Consider the following 18,323-nt stretch of genomic DNA (forward strand, 5'->3'; position numbering starts at 1 on the left):
TAACCGTATCGTAATTCAGTGAAATTTATCAGTAAAAGTGCAATACATTTGCTAAAACTGTTTACTGTCGGCTATAAGCACCAAGGTTAAAGTTATCATCATGGCTTTGCGTGCACAGTTCGAGAATAATGACGATATCGGTGTATTCAGTAAACTGACAAATTCCTACTGCCTGGTAGCGATCGGCGGGTCTGAAGCATTCTACAGGTACGTTTTATTTAAGCATCCTTAGTGAGAAATTGAAAGTAACTGTGCGGTACAAAACTTGATTCGATTTCTGGTCTGCTGTAAACAAATAGTTCTTATCTAACTGCGTAGAATACCAGCAGTGAGGTTTCATGAGTTTTAGAGGTTATGTTCAATTGCACGTGTTGTTGTAAACAAACCGATTCATTGCCGATCAGTTATAATATTTGTCCTTATATGTTTGATTTCAGTGTGTTCGAATCCGAATTAGCAGACGTTATTCCCGTGGTTCACACAAGTATTGCGGGGTGTAGGATTATTGGCCGGTTATCGGTGGGCAATAAGAACGGGCTCATCGTCCCCAACAGTACGACAGACGTTGAGCTACAACACTTGCGAAATTCCCTACCAGACTCAGTGAAAATCCATCGGGTTGAAGAGCGACTGTCTGCACTAGGAAATGTTATCGCTTGCAATGATTACGTCGCACTGGTTCATCCGGATATCGACCGGGAAACGGAAGAAATCATTGTCGATACTCTGGGTGTGGAAGTTTACCGTCAGACAGTTGCCAATAACGTTCTTGTTGGGGCATACTCTGTTCTGAGCAATCAAGGTGGTCTGGTCCATCCGAAAACGCCTAGCCAAGATCTGGACGAGTTAGCATCGTTGCTACAGATTCCCCTAGTGGCCGGTACGGTAAATCGCGGTTGTGAGGTACTTGCGGCAGGAATGGTGGTGAACGATTGGTGTGCGTTTTGTGGTACGAGTACTACATCGACCGAGTTGTCTGTGGTGGAAAGCGTTTTCAAGTTGAACGAAGCACAGCCATCGAATGTAACCAGTAACCTTAGAGCATCTCTCATCGAAGCGTAAGAGACAGTCATTTTTTGCACAAATGTATAGATGCATTAACAGAATAACAATTTTTCTTTCTTTACAGAATGTCGTAATACGGGTACCGGCTAACTCCGCCAACCTCGCAGAAGAGGACAGCAAGATCACAGGTACACTTTTGGTTTAACTCTTGATGTGTTGAATGGTGATCGTCAACATGGTGAATGGGAGTAATACATTCTATCAATGAACAACTAATACAACCGATTGTACAACAAACAGCAACAAGGCGTGAATTTGAAATACAAACGTGCTGTATTCGCATGCCACCATAAATTACTTTCGAATTTCCAATTGTTTAACAAGATAATCTATGTTTCTGTTTCTTTTTTGAAAATTCACTTCTTTTATTTCGAAAATTATCATAATATCGAACAATTAGTTATATGAAAATACATCTGATACGAGACTCAACTTTAAAAGTGAGCATAAATATTACCGCATAATCTGATTCCCGTCGAATGTTGTTTGAATTATCTGTCTAGCTTGCCTTCCGTTGATGCTGTAAATTTATTTATAGTGTTTATATACGTTTTACGTAAGCTTTGTTGTTTTTTTGTTTTTTTTTGTTATTCATAACATTCATTTGTGTATTTCGATGGCTGTGCCGTCGTTGATTTTTGGGCATCCCAATTTGTATGACCGCGCTTCAAGTATGAGTACCACCATTTGCTACTCCAATTCCTGCTGAAGTTGGCAAGGACACACGAAGCGTTGTGCAGGGCTCACGGCCATAGTGGTGTAATGTTTGGTGGTGCTTCCCGTTGCTAAACGATCGTACACGCCTAAGGTAAAGGTCCTTTTCCTCCAGACGACCCACTGTGGTTGGAAGGTCCCAGTCGTCCTCGTCCGCTGTGCAGCAGCTGTGGAAGAGCTTCTTGAAACCAGCACGAAACTTTCGATTCATGAACGCGTACAGGATGGGATTAATGCAGGAGTTAGATGCCCCTAGCCACTGAGCTACCGGAAGGATAGTTAGAATGAATGATTGAACTGTGGAGCGAAAGAAACACAAACACAATGGGCTTATTTCGGTTTTTGGTGGTATGCGTATGAGATGATTTTATTACCCTCACCCTTTTCGTCGTGAATTAAATCTCCAGCAAATTTTACGAAACAAAAGATGGCGTAGAGCGGCAGCCACGAGATGGCGAATGTGATTATTACAACGAGCACCATTTTAATTACCTGTAGAAGAAAAAAAACATGGGAGATATTCGTTAGAAAAACAAGCCGTTTTGAAAGGCATACAATTCCTCACCTTCACTTTGCTACGATTGAAGACTTCGTTCTGGCGATTTATAATCATCTCGCGCGGCAGGTTCCGGTAAGCTACGTTCTTCCAAATGATGACATAGCAAATGGATATCACAATCAGGGGGCCGAGATAGCAGAATATCAGGTTAGCGAAGAGAAAGTACCAACTTTCTGACGCCGGTGTCGGCCACAGCTCGGTACAAATCTATGAGGATAGTGATCAATGAATCACAAAAAGGCGTTTGTGAAATGATTTTCGGTATTGGAAAAAATGCTTTATAACATTCCATATGTAGCTTAGGATTGTCTGCAAGGTGTTTTTACGATTTATTGCCATTGAGAAAGCAATAAATCGTAAAACGTTGCCGATAGTCGGAATCTACCTATGAGAAGTCCCGATTTATTGCTATACTCTTTAACGTAAAGGTTAAATTGAAACATAAAATTTATTTATGCTCAGATTGGTGCTATGGTTTATTATAAATGAAAATGATTTTGATTCACGCCATATATGGGTGTATTTCATTGGAATGTCTGGAAGTCAAACTTGCTCGTACTATTAGCTTCACATATTAAATTGTGCAAAATTGTTCTAATTCGTGTTATCTCGTTTAAGGACCTAAGTATAATTTTGGATGAAAATTTAACCTTTGACGAGCATATAATTTTATCGGTCAGTCGTGCTATGGGACTGATCCGTAGCCTTACTCAAGACATTTCTGATCCTATTTGTCTCAGAGCATTGTACGCTAGCGTGATTTGAAGCCTCACGGGTAGAATAATGAATGCAAAACTTGAGCGAGTTCAGCGTTATTTGACTAGGTTGTCTATGCGTTGTTTCCTAGGCCGTACTAGATCAGCCCCGGTACCGTTTTTAGAGTTTAGTGTCACTCGAGGATCGGCGCAGTTTGGACGCGCCATATCTCCTGTCACGTGTTCCAGTTTACATTCCCTACCATTTTTTGCGTCCTCGTTCTCTTTTAGCGATTCCGTCTCGTCGTACTCGCTATGGATCTCTTGACCCTTTTCTGTGCTGTCTTCGTAGCTTTAATGAAAACTATGTTGACTTTCATTTCAACACTTCTCTATTAAACGTTCGTCACTCAATGCTAGATGCAATTGATTCTCGCTCCTCTTTCCATAATCAACTATTCCTATTCATAATCAGTTACGTTAGGAAATGTTGTTGAGTTAATATTGTATGGGTTTGTCCATGATTAGGCATAGCCTTTATGGCGAATATATAGCGAATAATAAATGTAAATACAAAAAAAAATCAATTAAAATGAATTGTTAAATACTTAAGAACAATATAGTTGTGAACTAATATATTATACTGATGCATTGAACAATGTCTATGTTGAAAATGACATAATTTAGTCAAAATATCAAATTGAATACTAAAAGATATACCACAACAATACTGATTTTAAAGCGCTATGAACAATTTTATTGAATTCAGGGTTATGACTGGCGAAAATTAGGAGAATATTAATTTGCGATATAAGCAATGTACCTCAGCTTTTACGTAATTCAGCAAACTACATTTTCTAACTTCTCTTCTCATTAACATGTTAACTGTAAAAATTAAAATATCCGAAAGTCTTTCACGTTAATGAAAGGCATGCATGCATGCAAAGTTTTGGCAAATTCGAGCGTCACATGTCCCTTTTAGTGCTATATCTTTTCATCGGGTTGTGGAGAATATAAATTAAATTTATTTGTCTCAGTCCAAACCTTGTTCCGGGTCACGAAGTAGTCAATTACAATTTATTGAGCGACAAAACAAGCGTCCTTTGGACTCTTTGAGTTATGCACCCGAGGGTATATGGTAAGAATTCCAACCGAAAAACCCTCGACGCCTAACCCCATTACTATCATTCGTAATCATTCGTGACTTTTCTGTCGTTGATGTAGGTTAGCAAAGGAACGGTTGCCGTTCGTGAAATCATTCAATTTGGTTAAGGATATAAAAAGGGTTGGATTTTTTTTCTCTAAATAATCCTGAAAGGTTAACAATGAGCACGCATTGTCACGTGTTTCAGAAGGTAGACATTGGTCAGCTTAATTCTAACGGATCGTGTGATTAAGAACTTACGGAATATTGCTTCAAAAAGTGAATTGCAATGGGATTCGCTGAGTTGTGTTTGGAGAATGTATTTTATGAGCAAGACAAGTGGCCATATAAACGGTTATAGGTACCATGTCAGCTAGTATCAGACAGGGCATTAAAGGTTGGCTTTGAGTGTAAAAATGCACCCAGCTTCTTTGCCGCACTGCGATGTTGGGAGCTTACCTGTGCGATACTCCCTTGGATGCCGATGGGACGTAGCGTGAAAACGAACAGCCAGGGCAGGTTAATGCTCAGCGCTATAAACCAGATGATGGTCACAATCAAGCGATACTGTCTGCGGAATGAATTGGAAAGAGACGTGAAAGGTAAAGGATGCTTTGTGTGACACTGTGCTAAGCTGTGGCTGTCCGCAAAGAACGAACATGATGGGGCTTTCCTTACCTGGTTGTAATGGTACCGGAGATGGGAAATGATATCGCGAAACAGCGCTCGATGGAGATCGCCATCAGCGTGTTGACGGATGCGGAAACGGAAACACCCTGGAGATAGGAGACACCCTTGCAGAAGAACACCCCAAGGATCCAGGCTTGACGGGGTGCGTAGATAAGGAAAACCGAGAGAGAGAAAGAGAGAAAGAGGTGAACACAGGAGCCCCTTGGCAAAAATTTCATTCCCGAGGTATTGGCAATGCAAGGTGTTGGGCGTCAAAAATTGTGTTCCTTGTGGTTGGGTCTATGGGGCTGGCAGGTGTGGGTGGTTTAATGCAGCGCGCTACATGCCGCCCCGTGGGGAAAAGTAACTTTCGCTTGCTGCCTATCATCCACGTGGGTGTGTGGGAAAAGAAACCGTCCACGTGTCCCACCACGCTGGTGGAGGCGTTGAACAAAGGAAAATGTTTTCTCTGCTCAAGATGCGGTTAAGCGATGTTTGGGAAAAAGTTTGCCGGAAATGGTACAGGATGTTGAGACAACACGAAGGATACTTGGCCGAAAGCAAGGAGCAAAAAAAAGGCACACCTCTATTAAGGCGTTATCGATTACCGCGACGAAGGGCTATCGTTGATGCTATCGAAATGGAGACGAACGCAAGAAAAAGTAGCAACATCAAAGGTACACTTCAAGTGTGTCGCATATCTAGGAAGCATATCAAGTGGCGTTCCTCGAAGGGTTCCATTTTTTCATTCGCAGGAATGTCACAACAGCAGCACCTGATACAAAATGTATATAATTTTTTTTCTCTTCGAGCATACAACCCGAAAGGGTTTGACTCCTCTGCTATGGCGTGGTGAAAATTTGAACATGAACATTGGGGACTGACGCGTCCTTATGATGCTGCTACTCGTATTTGCAATTTGTTACGATGGCCACGCACATGCGAGGGTGCTGAAAAGAGTTTATTCGTGTATGAAATTTGTGCTTTTTTTCTCATAAGGTCTGATCGTACTCTAACTTTCCTGTGAGTTGAAATACACTTAGTGGAAGAAGCACGTTTGGGTTAGTATGAAGGAAGAAGAACAATCCCGATGGGCTTTCCATGTTAACTATGCGCAATCGAGCTCTGAGGGAGCATTTAGGTAAAATATTCATAAGATGCAAATTATTCCGCTCAAAGTCCAACCGAAATTGCCGCGGCTACCTAGTGCTGGTGTGCACAGATGCTGGTTAAAGGGGTTTTATTTTTATTTCAACTTCCTCTAAAACAAGATGGATGAGAACAATATAGCGCACCATCGAGGACGGGTTATTTATGTGTGCTGTGTGCTGTAATTATCCTTTTCTTTTACTCCTGTTGCACAAGCGGCCTGATCTATTTGCGGAGCAGTATTTTTTATAATCTTCCGCCAACGGGGGGAAAAAAACTACTGTTTAGAAAGTTTCCAGCCAATGCGTGCCCGGAGGGTAAACGGTGGCTCTCGTGGCAAATAAATCAATCGAGTGTTTTTTGTGGCGCTTTTTCATATTTCTGTTGTTGCTCCAGCATAACTTGGTGCTTTCTGGTCCCTTCCACGCGAGTCCTTGGCACGCCTGTCAGCAGTTAATTTAGCAAGTCAATAAATTGTAAAACTTAAACTACCGCCGTTAAAGCGAGTCCGGACGGCAAACACCCGTTTCCCGAGGATGGCTTGCGTTGGCAGAGAATCCTTGCTCCCTTTTTAGTGAAAAAGACCCAGCCTCAGGGTGTGTTATCGATTTAGCTTGATGTGCCATAAATCTGGGCCCTTCTTCACACGACACGGTTGTGTCAACGATGGTCTGGACATGTGCAAAAAAGGCTCGCGGTTGGTTGGTTAGGTTCGACGGGTTCGCTCACCTGGATAGATGTTCCCGATCAGCGTGAACGGAAGGCAAAGAAAATTGACCAATAAATCAGCGTACGCGAGATTGACGATGAACCGGTTGGTGGGCGATCGCATCATGGTGCTCTTCTTCACGACGATCACAACCGAGATGTTCCCCAGCAGACCGACGAGGAACACGAGGGCGTACGCCACCCTGCAACAAAACGGGAGCCAGTTATCGTAGGGATTTTTCTCGCCACCCCTCCTTTTTGCCCGGCCCCGAAAGAGATAATGAGCCTGGGTATTATGGCCCGAGGCGGGGTAGGTTAGAAAAAATCATTCCGCGGTGGGTGAGTTGAGAGGAACAAAAAAAGAAAAAAGAAACTGAATGGGCTGAAAAAATGACATCCAATAAATTTCCCCTAAGGATGAAGAATTGGGTGCACGTTAATCCCGCTTAGTGGTTCGCCATCCATCTCGGGATACTCTTCCGGCGGGATTTGCGCCTCGTAATTGAGCCGTATCGAGGCCAAGACGCGACGTCTACCGCCATTTTACCCAGCGCACACACACACACATACTTCCTCCCGCGCAGTCGGTAGCTATATTTATGACGTTAAGTGTCATTCATGGACGTGCTCCATCGGAAGGTTTTTCGGGCGTAAACAATCATGCTGGGTAGCGCAGATGATTTTGGGGGCAAATTATGATGGTTCTCTTCCGTGGGATGCCGCGAGCTCGGCTTTAGCAGGAACTTAATAAAAATAGTAGCTTGATTAGTACTTCAACCGATGGTGGTGCTCCTTGAGAGCCCCGTCAAGGGGGATAATCAGCTTCAACAAATGAGCCGTGTATTGTTGCTCGATGGCTTTCTTTGCATAGCAGGCGGGGTGGGTCCGGTTTCCCATAGAAACGCAACACGAAAGTACGCAGCCGGTGGCAGAATCCGCGAATCTGCTAACGAGAACGATTCCGAAGGATGTCGATGTTGTTTATACGGAAGTATGCTCGATCCTGTTTAGCCAGCATCGACGCTGTGGCGCGTTGCACAACAAGCTGAAGCCGACATTTAATTACATCATCTTTTCATACCATCGACGTAAACATGGGGGAGTTCATTTTCAGAAGGCCGAATTTTCGGATACTTATAATGCGAGCTGCCTGCTGTCTGTTATATTCCGTGTATCGTGTGATGACTGAAGTCCTACTTCAGTTCGCGCCCTTCGCACAAAAGAAACGCGTGTGGCAGTCGTCTTAGCATTTCCGGGGAGGAAGAAAAAAAAAGTTATGCTCAAGTGAAAGCGATACGGCGTTTGGTATCCATTCCCATCCGCCCATTACCGAGCACTTCCGGACGTTTTTTTGACAGGCGTAAGGCGCCTTACACCCCACCTCCCCACTCAGCTCTTTGCCTACACCCACCCGATGGGGGAGGGAATATCAAAGCATTCAAAGCAGGAGGGGGCGAAGTGAAATGCGTTATGATTTATCAGAACGTTTACTTTTGCGTTTCCTTTTTTTGCCGTTGGCTTATGCGCCTTTCATCGCCGGTTGACGGAACGGACAGATCTTTCTGTGCTGCATTTGCTGACAGGCTCGAGGAGATACTGCGATTAAATCACCCACGGATGGATGTTCACCTTCAGGCATCGCCAGAAGGCTAGAGCGTTTAAGTTTTCTTCTGTTCCGTGACACTCTCTTCCGGCGCCCCATTGCGGTTCCAGGACATCGGCCAATGACACACATTGTCAGGACACACGAGGACTGATGCGGATGTTGAAAAGCTCGCAAAGTTAAACGACGAGAGGGAAATTAATGGAGGAAAAAATTGGAACTACCCGCGGGTGCGTGGGAAAACTCCCAACGCGGACATCGATTAATCAATTCCAAAGTCAATTATCAATCGTAGACGAGAGGGGCGCGAAAAATCGAAGTTTGTTTTCCATTACTCACGTCAGCAGCACCGTGCCAAGAATGCCGTACCGCAGCTGGTACCCCGGATCGATCTCGTACACCGGGTAGTCTTCCTGGCCGTCGAAGGTACCATAATGGGGCGCGCTAAGGTTGCTCCGCTGACCGGTCAGTCCGTCGAGATAGTTCCAGGACCAGGTCCAGTTGGTGCGTGTCGTGGCCGTTGATCCGAGGCTAAAGTCTGGGCCGGTTTGGAAATGTTCGCTGGGTTTGGCCGCACACTCGAGACAGCTGACCGCAAACGTCTCCAGAGAGGTGGACGTCGCAAGGACTGCAGATTCGGTGACTTCCGTTCCGATCGGTACGGGCGAGCGGATGTCGGTGAGCCATGCTGATTGTGTGGCCATCGTGCTGGGGAATTGGTCGTTCAGCACGCCCAACGTCCGGTCGGTGCCATCGGGAATTGATTTATGAAGCAACGGAACCATTCACCGGGTAGTGCGAATCCTGCGAAACGGAAGTGAGAGAACGAAAGCGATGCGTTGAACGGGCTGCACAGCCGGAAGCAATATGGTTTCATGGTTTGTGGTGCGTTCTTGTCTAACCGTCGTCGGTTGGTGCAATATATTAGATCCTAACGGTGTCAGCCAGACAACGGCATTTGTATCTATGCACCAAAATTATGAACAACATTCGTGTCGTAATATTTACTTCTAGCATTTCGTTTTATTTTGCCCTTCGTTACCTCAGTTAAGGGTCCCTTTTGAATCCAAAACAGGATCCCAAATGAAATGAAACCAAACGGCGTGGCGGCTGATTGTTCGGCGGAAGCAAATAAAAAAAAACACCGCGATTGGTTGCCAAATTAGGCTCGCAATCGTTATCGTTATCCATGACGAGTGCGACAGGTTCATCGGCAACCAACCGTTAGCTTATAACGGTCGGATTATGCGCTCGCGAAATAATGCTTTCAGTTTGTTTTGTCGACTAAAAACAACAACCAAATCTGTGGCGTGTTGGGAACGGAAATAGCATAGAATTCAAATACGAAAAAATGCGACAGGACGTTCCGTTGGACACACATACATACTGTGCCTTTTTCGGTATACCGTCGCCAAGCATTGTCTTCCGGACTTGATGGAAATGTTCGTCCTGGGGATCTCGGGCACACGACTAACTTGAGACGCTTCATCGTCGACGGCCGGTTTTATGTCGCTGGCGCTTGGGCGTCGAAGATTAGTCGTTTTGGGCGAATGATTGCAGGACCTTGAAATTTTCGACCTCCTTTACTCGCACACGCCTTTGGACGGGTTTCGGACAGTGGGCCAAATATTCTTTTTCTTCTTCGGCCGTCGTGTGCTTGGTGGGCGTGTGGAAGGATACAAAACAACAGAAAAAGGGCGGCCAAGTGTCTTAACAAACCCCCACAAGCCTCATTATGTCACTGATAATAATAGACCACTGTTGTCGACAGAGGCCGGTCCCAAAGAGCGAGCCCCGGTTGGTCGTTACGTTGACCTTGAAACCTACGGTGTTACCAGATCCGTCAGCTCTCACTCCTGCAGCGGCCTACTACCATTGAGGTTGGGAAGAATCACACGCCCCAAAGTGACGCTTTGTCAATGGGAGAACCCAAGACGCGAATAGAGGCGTATGGCCTACTGGACCGGTGGAAAAGCCCACCGTAACAAACAGTATTAATCGGCCGACCGGTCCGGAGGTGGGCATTTTTTGACCTCACCAAGCCGCTGGATGGATGCTTCAAGTTCAATTAATCTTAGTCGGCTGCGACAACTACAAGTGTCAGCCTGAGAGAGCAAAGCCGCCGAGAACAAGCCCAAGCAACAACAACACTTTATCGCAAAGCAAACTAAATAAATTCGGACGCACAGGAGTGCGTGCCTACGGCGGACGGAATAGCCGGTTTGGAAGGATGGTTTGATTTTGGTTTTATTTTTCCGTTGTTTACGTTTGGCTGACATTTCTTCCGTACGGCCGGTTCCGGTTAATTTGGAAGCGATGCCATCAAACCGCCAGACTCTGGGGTTGCTTCGTGGTGTGGTGGCTGTCCATTTCGTTGGGGCTTAGCGAGAGAAAGTGAGTGTTTGTTTGTCGGGTAGAGCGTTTTAGTATGTCCTGTGGTCGAGGAACTTCTGGCTTCGGGATCTCTGAGATCGTCTACGCCGCTATTAAGTAGCACCAATTTATGGAGCAATTTAGCGCGGAAACAAACGATGATAACGCAGTGCGTCCGGGATTGTGTGTTTAAATCAGTATTATTTTTGGTGCGTTAGCTTCGATTAGTCACGAATATTGTGGCGTTAGTGTTTATGCTAGTGCTATGGTGGAACCAAGTGATTGGAATGATAAAAGCAGTCAGTGTAAGCAGACGCACAATTTTCTATCATGATGATTTTCAAACAAGCTCTATTTAGTTACAAGAAAATCTTTTCCACTAGTTTTAGTTTATAATATCTTTAATACCTCACTAATCTCAATATAAGATATAGTGAGAATAATCTCACTATGCTCTATGCAAAACAAGAAATTTAATGTTAAAGTATCGATAAAATTCTTTCTTTCGAATAGCAAAAGCCAAATGTATGGGATTTTAGATTTACTGCGTGAAGTTTCTGAGCTTTTTTTTTGCTGCACGTATATCGACATAGCAAAAAGGGCATTTTTTTTCTCCATCCTAGCCATGGAGCCGCCTGGTGGTTTTCGGGTTGCTAGTCCCTTGCGTTGGACAATTCGACAGCCAGAATCTATGCTCGTTTTTTATGGAGGCAACACATGAAAGCATAGCGCCTAGATTGGACGGAGATGTCGGAGAAGATTTAAATAAATACAGTTTCATAAGGGTAGAGCATGGCAGCTGCATAATATTAGCTTCTATTTTGATTCTTTTGTTTTTTTTCTTCTAGCGGAGCAAATAAAAAAAGGATTTCCTTCTGCCCGAGAGTGAGCAGTAATATTTCTCGTGCCTAATCTATCGATGCAATCTTTCTTCCACGGTCAAGTTCAATGGCTTGGCACGGCTTTTTGCCCTTAGGCACAGGGCGCACAAGGAGCAAGCCTACACTAATTGAATTTATTTTTTTTGCGTCTGTTTTGTGCTTTCCTTGGCGAACGTTTTGCGAGCACGAACGCAACTCCACCGCACTCGGGGGTTGTCTAGAAAGTAATTCACCTTCTGGTGGTGCGATTTATGCCAGACCTAAATAATAGTGCGCTTTGTGCCGGCTGATTAATCCTAGGCACGCTTTTTGCCAGCGGTTATTGCAGGGAATGAATTCAATCCTACCATGGAATAAATTGTGAAAACCCCACCTCTCGGTTGGACATTCACTCAAACTCTGACCTTGATCTTGATTTAATCAATTCGTGGGGGTGTGCTTCCCTACCATGCAACCACCAGTCATCATCGAATGCGGTCGGTTTGGCTTCTAAGTACGTGAGGCAGGTGGCTCTTTTTTTGATAAACGACCACACCGGAAGTGCCCCTAATGGAGATGGTCAAAAAGGACGAGGAACTGAGGGTTAGAAAACATTTGTTAGAACCCTCCCGTCGTACGGGAAACCCACCGCTTGTTTGAAGTCCTTTCGTCCCGTCACTAACGGCAGGAGTCGGGCTGCTGATTTACGAGTCGAAAGCTCTCGTTTCGGTCGAAACCATCTAGCTACTATCCCAACATTCGGTACGGAGATAAGCCGCTCAGTGGCACACGTTCGGGACATTTATCTTCGAAGATGATCGAGAGTGAAGCCAACGGCGGAATCGACACTGGGGAATGTTTGGAGTCTTGGGAGTAGATTCTAGGGATGTTTTTTTCATTCCTGCCGCACGCTTCGTTTACCGCCATTACGGGTGTCAAACACTCAAAATGGACACTAGATCTGGCAGGAACGTTCGATTACGGGGCCTTGGCGTTTGGCCTTTTTTTTTTGTTCGTGTTTTTTTTCGGCTACAAGTAGGCGATGCTGGGAATGCAATCGACCATTGTCAACATCCTTGACGAGGCCCTCCAGCGCCGGTAGGAAACGAAGCGCAAAAGTGAAAATGCTCTCGAAATTGCTTTTTGGTTCGAGCTTTTTTTTCGCCTTCCTCGGTGGAATGCATGCATTATTTATCAGCCGGCAAGGCACAGAGAGAACGAGAGAGAGAGAGGGAGTAAGTTAATTTAGTGAGGGACCCTTATCTGTAGGAAGCCTTCGGTGGAATCAATGTGCGAAGAGGTATTTTTGTCCCTGTTGATGTAGCGGAATCAATTACGGAACAAATCAACATCTCAGCAACCATATGCTGCCGTGAGGCCAGTCTGAAGATGCTATCGAAGTAGCCTGTTGAGCCATACGGGTTGCATGGTTGGATGGGCAAGGTACGCGCCAATTTCGCTAAATGTGCGCCATTTTGTTGCATACAAATTGATTGGACCCATCCAGCAGGTTGTTGAGCAAAATTAGTCCACAAGGCATAAAGGTTAGAGTTTAGTAATGAAGCAAAAGCTCGGAATTATGCAAAAGCGACTGAATTTTCAAGCGACAGTTTCCTGATTGCGTGAAAAATCGAAAAAAAAACACATTCTATAAAAGCTGTTGTAATAAAGTGAACGAATCTTTTTTCGAAAAGCAATGAATGTTTATTGTGTATCGGCAGTAAGTGATTTTTTTTACACTTCTCATCTGGTTCCGTTGTTCATCACCTTAAGTCAACGCAACCGGCGGCCATCGTGAATTGAGTGACAGCGATTGAAAGTGCAATAAAAAGTCCGTAACGATCCCGACCGGATTTACATTTTGACATTCGCCATCCGTGCGGTAGCGTATCCTTTCTTCACTCAGGGTTTCGTCACCCAAGCCACGCTTGGGTTCGAAAGCTTGGACGTCCCCTGCGAGGCGATTGAAAGTAACGAACCGGGCACGAAATCGGTACATTAAATGTAGGCTGACGGTTGTTTGGCGTGGGAAGAAAGGTAGTTTGGTGTTGATGTTTTGGGAGAACATTTGCGGCCAGGTTTATTGTTGCGAACCTTTCGCCGTACCCTAGAGAGGAGTTTTTCTTTTTGACTTAAAAAGTTCCCCAGCAGAATGGCCGTTAGCTGTGTTCCGCACAGCGGAAAGTGATTTGATGACTTACGCTTAAAGCTTGCACATAAAATCCGTCCAAGTTGCAGGGATTTTTGTCATCTACCCTGAAGCTCCACGGGGGTGTGTTTCGCGCAATTCCTTTCAATAAATGTGTGAAACAGCACTTAAATAAATGTGTGAACCGGGCAGCATAACCTGGGGGTAGCATTTTTCCAACGCAACCAGCAAAGAATTTTTGGCTTCCGAATTCCAATGAATTATTAATGCTACCAAAAGGAGCAAAACAGCCCACCGGAAAGGCAACGGCAACGTCCCTAGTGTCCGCGATCGTTGTTTGCTTTGGTACATTTGTGAAATTTATGACCAGCCCGCGGGAGCGATTGCGGAGAAGCACTTGCTTTCCGTTCAATGTTTTCGTATAATTTCTTGTTCGTTTTCCAACAATCCATACTTAAAAGCCTTCACCGGTGCGTGAGGGTTCGGAAGGGCTTTAATTAATTCTTCCCACAAACGCCCTACGTGACAGACAGAGGGACTGCGATTGCAAGGTGTAGGCATCCTGGTAATTATTTCAATTTGTATCATTCCTCGTTCGGCACACAAATTGTTTCAAAAAGGATACGAAATGGTACTTGGGTGTTTAGATGAATTCCCCCACAAAAAGCCGGAAAGTGAAGCTTAACGAACTGTTGTTTGCTGCTTGAGATATTTATTGCAATTGAACGCTGCAGTTTGTCGCGGCAGACAAGAACAACAATTTTCCGAACGGCTTCATTACGTTTAACGATCTGTTGTTTGTTCCCAGCGTGGGCACTTAAGAATGATTTTATCCCGTGTTAGCATTAAGCACCACCGGAAGACCATGAAAAGGTACATTCAATTTAAAGCACGTCTCGCGCCCACGCACAAAGAACTTGATACACGAGGAACCCCTCGAGAGGCGCCTTAAAGATGTTACATTCTTTATCGGTCGCCCGGTTGCCGGGGATCCTAACCGCTTATCATCGCTTTACCGGGGCGTTTTTTTTTTCAAACGCGAAACAAACGTCCTGCCGAGTGGTCGACTTGCAGGCTATTCAAATCTATCGGCGCGTTTCCTTTTTTCTTTATCACGGGTAAGCATCGCTCGTATCGTCCTTTTTACGGTACACGGACCCGTGTCCTGGGCATAAGTCACCCGAAGCTCCGGTCCATTCGCGTGGGGAGTGCAATTTTATCGCCCTACATCTCCAATGCTCGCTCGGTGCTTTGAACCGAATCGAACCACGAAAAGGACTCGGCAATATTTTACGCTTTTTCGGCATGTGCGCCGTCGCTCGCGTTTTGTCATCACCGAAAAGGGCTTTGTCTCTGAAGCGGAAGCCAGGAAAAGGCGAACCGTAAAGGGTGGTTCGGCGGCAGGGCAGTGGAGTGTTAGTGTAGCGTTTCCGTCCCATCAGGACGATTGTCCCAGAAGTAAATGAATTACTTCGTACGATCCGTGGGTTCATCTCGGTCCCGGGTGGGTGGTTTGGGTGTTTGGAAGCGATCCGCAAAGGAGGCAACTTTGGGGTTTGGAGTGTGCCGTACTCACATTTTGTGGCTTTCAGTGGCAGCTTTTTGCACGCGCAAAGGCTCTGGGAGGGCACCTTAAAAACCGCAACCATTAGAGACTCTTTGCGAGCGGATAAAATCGGTGGGGTTGAAGGATTCGCTTTGAAGGAGTTTTTTTCCGCTATCTGAGTGAAGAGCATCGAGTGAATTGAGCCAACGACAGAGAGAGAGAGAGAGACAAGAAAAAAACATCTCTTAGGAAGGTCCTTAAACGGTGTGGCGCCGGAAATGGGAATTTTCAAATGGTTTATATGCCGCGCCGGTGTGAGCTACCGAAAGCACGTGCCGAAGTGGGATGTGTTTTTGACAATGAAATCGTCGATTGGCGCCATTGACTGTGCCACTCAGGAAGGATGTGCGAAGGATGGTTTGAAAAACTTTAACCACGAACGACGAGGCTTCCGTCGGACGAGCGTGCCTCGAACACGCGCAGATGGATCATGAGTTTGAATGGTGCTTTATTTGATCCAAAATTCGTTATTTGTGATACGATTTGGAGGTGTTTTATTCGTTGGCCCGTTTGATAAAGTGCTACCTGCGAACTTACGAAGGTGGTTTTTTACATTCGAACGGGTATCGTTCGTATTTTTATTGAGCGCCTTTAATGCCATGAGCAGAGCTTTTTTTTTGAAAGCCAAGTCAATAAGGAATGTCGGCAGGAAAATGGCTACTCGCTTGTTCTTTGTTCTTCTGTAACCTCGTTAGGCATTTTATTACATTATCTTCTTCAAGTAGCTTGAATATTCTATTACGTGACTGCATTTGTTGCGGTAATTTTATTACGTGTTAGTACAAATATTAGTACAGATTAAGAAAACTGATGGTATATTTTTTGTAAAATATGAGATCGTAAATATCCGTTTCGTAATTATTCCAAGAAATTTGGACACTCCACCTCGCATAAGACTGGACGGAAACGATCCTCGAAATGATGGCCATTAGTGTCCTTTTCGGGAATGTGATATCCCGAAATCTGATGTTAATCACGCAAACGGCTAATTAATTCATTTCATGGTGGTGCCAATAATGGGATATTTGGCCTTGAAAACCGAGCTGGAACCGAGCGAGTATGGCTCTGGAATATCTTTGCCAGTTTCGTCGATTGGCTGTTACATTAAGCGAAACGCGTGTGTGGTAGGATTGCAAATCTCCCTCAATCTTTAATTTGCAACAGTGCCGAGTCACGTTGGTTCGCAGAAGAAACGAAAAAAAACAGTGACTCAATTAGCCGCCTTCGCGCCAGGAACGCCGGAAACACATTTTTAATTCGTGCCTGCCTTTAACGGCAAGGATGCGAGGGTGGTAAAAATTGCCGTTGGAAATAGATCCTTTAATTAAGACGCTTCACCCCGGCACAAGTCGCTTGAGTCCTAATGGTTTGTTCAGTCATCGGCACGAAGGAACACAAAAGATTGACGAAATCTTGTGGGTGGGCTGAGCTGAAAGAGAAGTGAAGCGGCACAACGCTAATTGATAGGCAATCGGAGAGTGGGAGTTAATTTAATTCCCTCCGTCGCGCGACGGTTCTGTGGGAAGGCGCGTGTTGCATAATTGTAGTGATGAAATGAGGGAGGAAAAAAAATGCAGGATGCGAGCTTTTAGGAATATTTTCTTCTCAAGAAAAGCGTGGTATTGTTGGCACGGAGATGAATATTAATGTGCGGTTGGAATTCGCTCCTGATATCCCGTTACTAGTTCCTGCTGAAGGTTCGTTTGTCGCGTGTATCGAATAATCATAAAGGCAGACAGAAGCAGTAGGGCCATATTTGCTGATAAGGCACTCGCGACATGCTCTGATAACGAGCGAACAAAGGTACTCCCACGGGGCTGTGAATTTATGGAGCGAATATCCACGAATAACACTTGCCAGCTTTTCGAGGAAAGTTTGTGTGAAAGTTTGTATCAGCCGTTTTTCCGGACACGGAGGCTTATCAACAATCATCAGTTCTTGTGAGTTTCCCGAGGGCTGAACGAGTGGATAAGCTGGCTGTGGTCTCAATTTACAATCCGGAGGATCCGTTCGTGGATAAATAGTGCCGTCGAGCATGAAGGTGACTGTGTCACGTTTTTCTGCGCATGCAAAAAGGTCGATTTTCCCGAACGAAGATCGAAATCAAAACGCCAAATGACGATAAGATCATCCACGTGCCGTTTTACACGCTCGAATCGAATCGTTTGAGGAATAAATTCTTACTGCTAAATTCAGCGACGGTTCGTGGATGTTCCGCTGTTTGGAATAAATGTAATTTTGATCCTAACAATTTTTTCAACTCAACACCGTAGGGTCATGTGCGTATAACAAAAGAGAAAGCTCTATTTTCGAACAAGAACTGAAAGGATTTTTACTTACAATAGCAACTTGCAGCACCTGGTTCATGCTCAACCGTGCGCCTCCATGGGATTTTAGGTTCATGAATATCTGAGGCATTAGTTTTCGATATCGGAAAAAGAAAGCACCTGTTTTGCATTTTTTTGCAACTCAAAAACATAAAGACGTTTAGAACTGTTAAGGAAAAAAAGGGTTCATGTTACTGATCAGCCCAGCAGGGATCTATTTAGGGTCAACGAGATATAGCGGGTGTAACGAAGGGAAACCGAAGTGTATGTGCACACGCAAGTGGCAGTAAAATTCCTCGAATCCATTCTCGGTTCTTCAACAATCCAACGCGCGGAGCGAATCGACATATGCGAGTGCTATCGCGCTTTTCCATTGCTGGTTAAAACGAACGATTCCACGGATTGGAAATATGTGTTGGATACGAAGGCGACGCTGGTTGGTAAGTGTTCAGTTATAAAAGACAAATCCTGGTACCGTATGGGTGTGTGTGTGTCTGCGGATTGGAGGTGTGCCTTTTATCTGACACTCTGGCCAAACAAAGCCGCCCTGTCTCGGTGCTCGGAAGCTTTTGTCGTATAAAAATCATAAACCAATTTTGACGGCACCCGGCGCCGCTGGGAAGGGACATTTTTGTGATCATTTTTAAGCCCTTTTTGATGGAATGGTTGAGAGGAGAAAGAGAGAAAAAAAAACGTCGCGAG

The 18,323-nt window shown here is 44.9% G+C and overlaps 2 protein-coding genes across 2 annotated transcripts; one reads left to right on the forward strand and one right to left on the reverse strand.

The window, feature by feature from the left end:
- Window positions 1-1,681, forward strand: LOC128730163 (eukaryotic translation initiation factor 6). Its single transcript, XM_053823232.1, has 3 exons — window positions 1-207; window positions 438-1,058; window positions 1,130-1,681. The coding sequence occupies exons 1-3, from the start codon at window positions 101-103 to the stop codon at window positions 1,137-1,139; spliced, it is 738 nt and encodes a 245-aa protein (XP_053679207.1). The 5' UTR covers window positions 1-100; the 3' UTR covers window positions 1,140-1,681.
- LOC128721893 (neuropeptide SIFamide receptor-like) lies at window positions 1,682-13,286 on the reverse strand. Its single transcript, XM_053815695.1, has 8 exons — window positions 13,247-13,286; window positions 8,646-9,093; window positions 6,725-6,906; window positions 4,856-5,000; window positions 4,637-4,748; window positions 2,345-2,545; window positions 2,160-2,271; window positions 1,682-2,076 (listed from the first exon to the last, which is right to left on the reverse strand). The coding sequence occupies exons 1-8, from the start codon at window positions 13,284-13,286 to the stop codon at window positions 1,733-1,735; spliced, it is 1,584 nt and encodes a 527-aa protein (XP_053671670.1). The 3' UTR covers window positions 1,682-1,732.
- Between the last annotated feature and the right edge of the window lie 5,037 nt (window positions 13,287-18,323).

This window comes from Anopheles nili, chromosome 2 (genome assembly GCF_943737925.1).
Source record: "Anopheles nili chromosome 2, idAnoNiliSN_F5_01, whole genome shotgun sequence".
Taxonomy (NCBI): Eukaryota; Metazoa; Arthropoda; class Insecta; order Diptera; family Culicidae; genus Anopheles; species Anopheles nili.